The 394-nt window shown below is 69.5% G+C and overlaps 1 protein-coding gene across 1 annotated transcript in view; it reads right to left on the bottom strand.

Moving 5' to 3' along the window:
* Positions 1-394, bottom strand: part of PURB (purine rich element binding protein B) — an 18247-nt gene that overhangs the window by 5605 nt on the left and 12248 nt on the right. The window contains exon 5 of the mRNA XM_008066879.2: positions 1-394. This exon is cut by the window's left edge and continues 32 nt beyond it. Coding sequence (XP_008065070.2) covers positions 1-394 — 394 coding nt within the window.

Genomic DNA, 394 nt, shown 5'->3' with positions numbered 1-394 from the left:
CCGCCGCCGCGGTTGACCGTCTGGCGGATGCGCAGGAAGCGGCCGCGCTGGTTCTCCTTGAGGTCCAGGTAGTACTTGCGGTTCTCGCGCACCAGAAACTCGCTCTTGAGCGCGCGCCGCGGCCCGCCGCCCTCCTCGGCGCCCGCCGCCAGCTGCTCGGGACTGCTGGGGCCCAGCTGCGCGTAGTGCTCGATGAAGTCGCCCAGCGAGTCGCGGAACTCGGCGGCCACCGCCATGGACAACGTGAGGCGGCTCTTGGACCCGCCCGCGCCCACCTCGGCGATCTTGAGGAAGCGGCCCTTGGCGTTCTGCTTCACGTCTAGGTAGAAGCGCTTGTTCTGGATGTCCAGCCTCTTCGAGGCCAGTTCCTGCGTCTCCTGCTCGCCGCCGCCGC

This window comes from Carlito syrichta, unplaced genomic scaffold (genome assembly GCF_000164805.1).
Source record: "Carlito syrichta isolate Samal-C Ts95f unplaced genomic scaffold, Tarsius_syrichta-2.0.1 Scaffold309173, whole genome shotgun sequence".
NCBI classification, from domain to species: Eukaryota; Metazoa; Chordata; class Mammalia; order Primates; family Tarsiidae; genus Carlito; species Carlito syrichta.
This window is presented reverse-complemented; position numbering and strand designations above follow the sequence as displayed.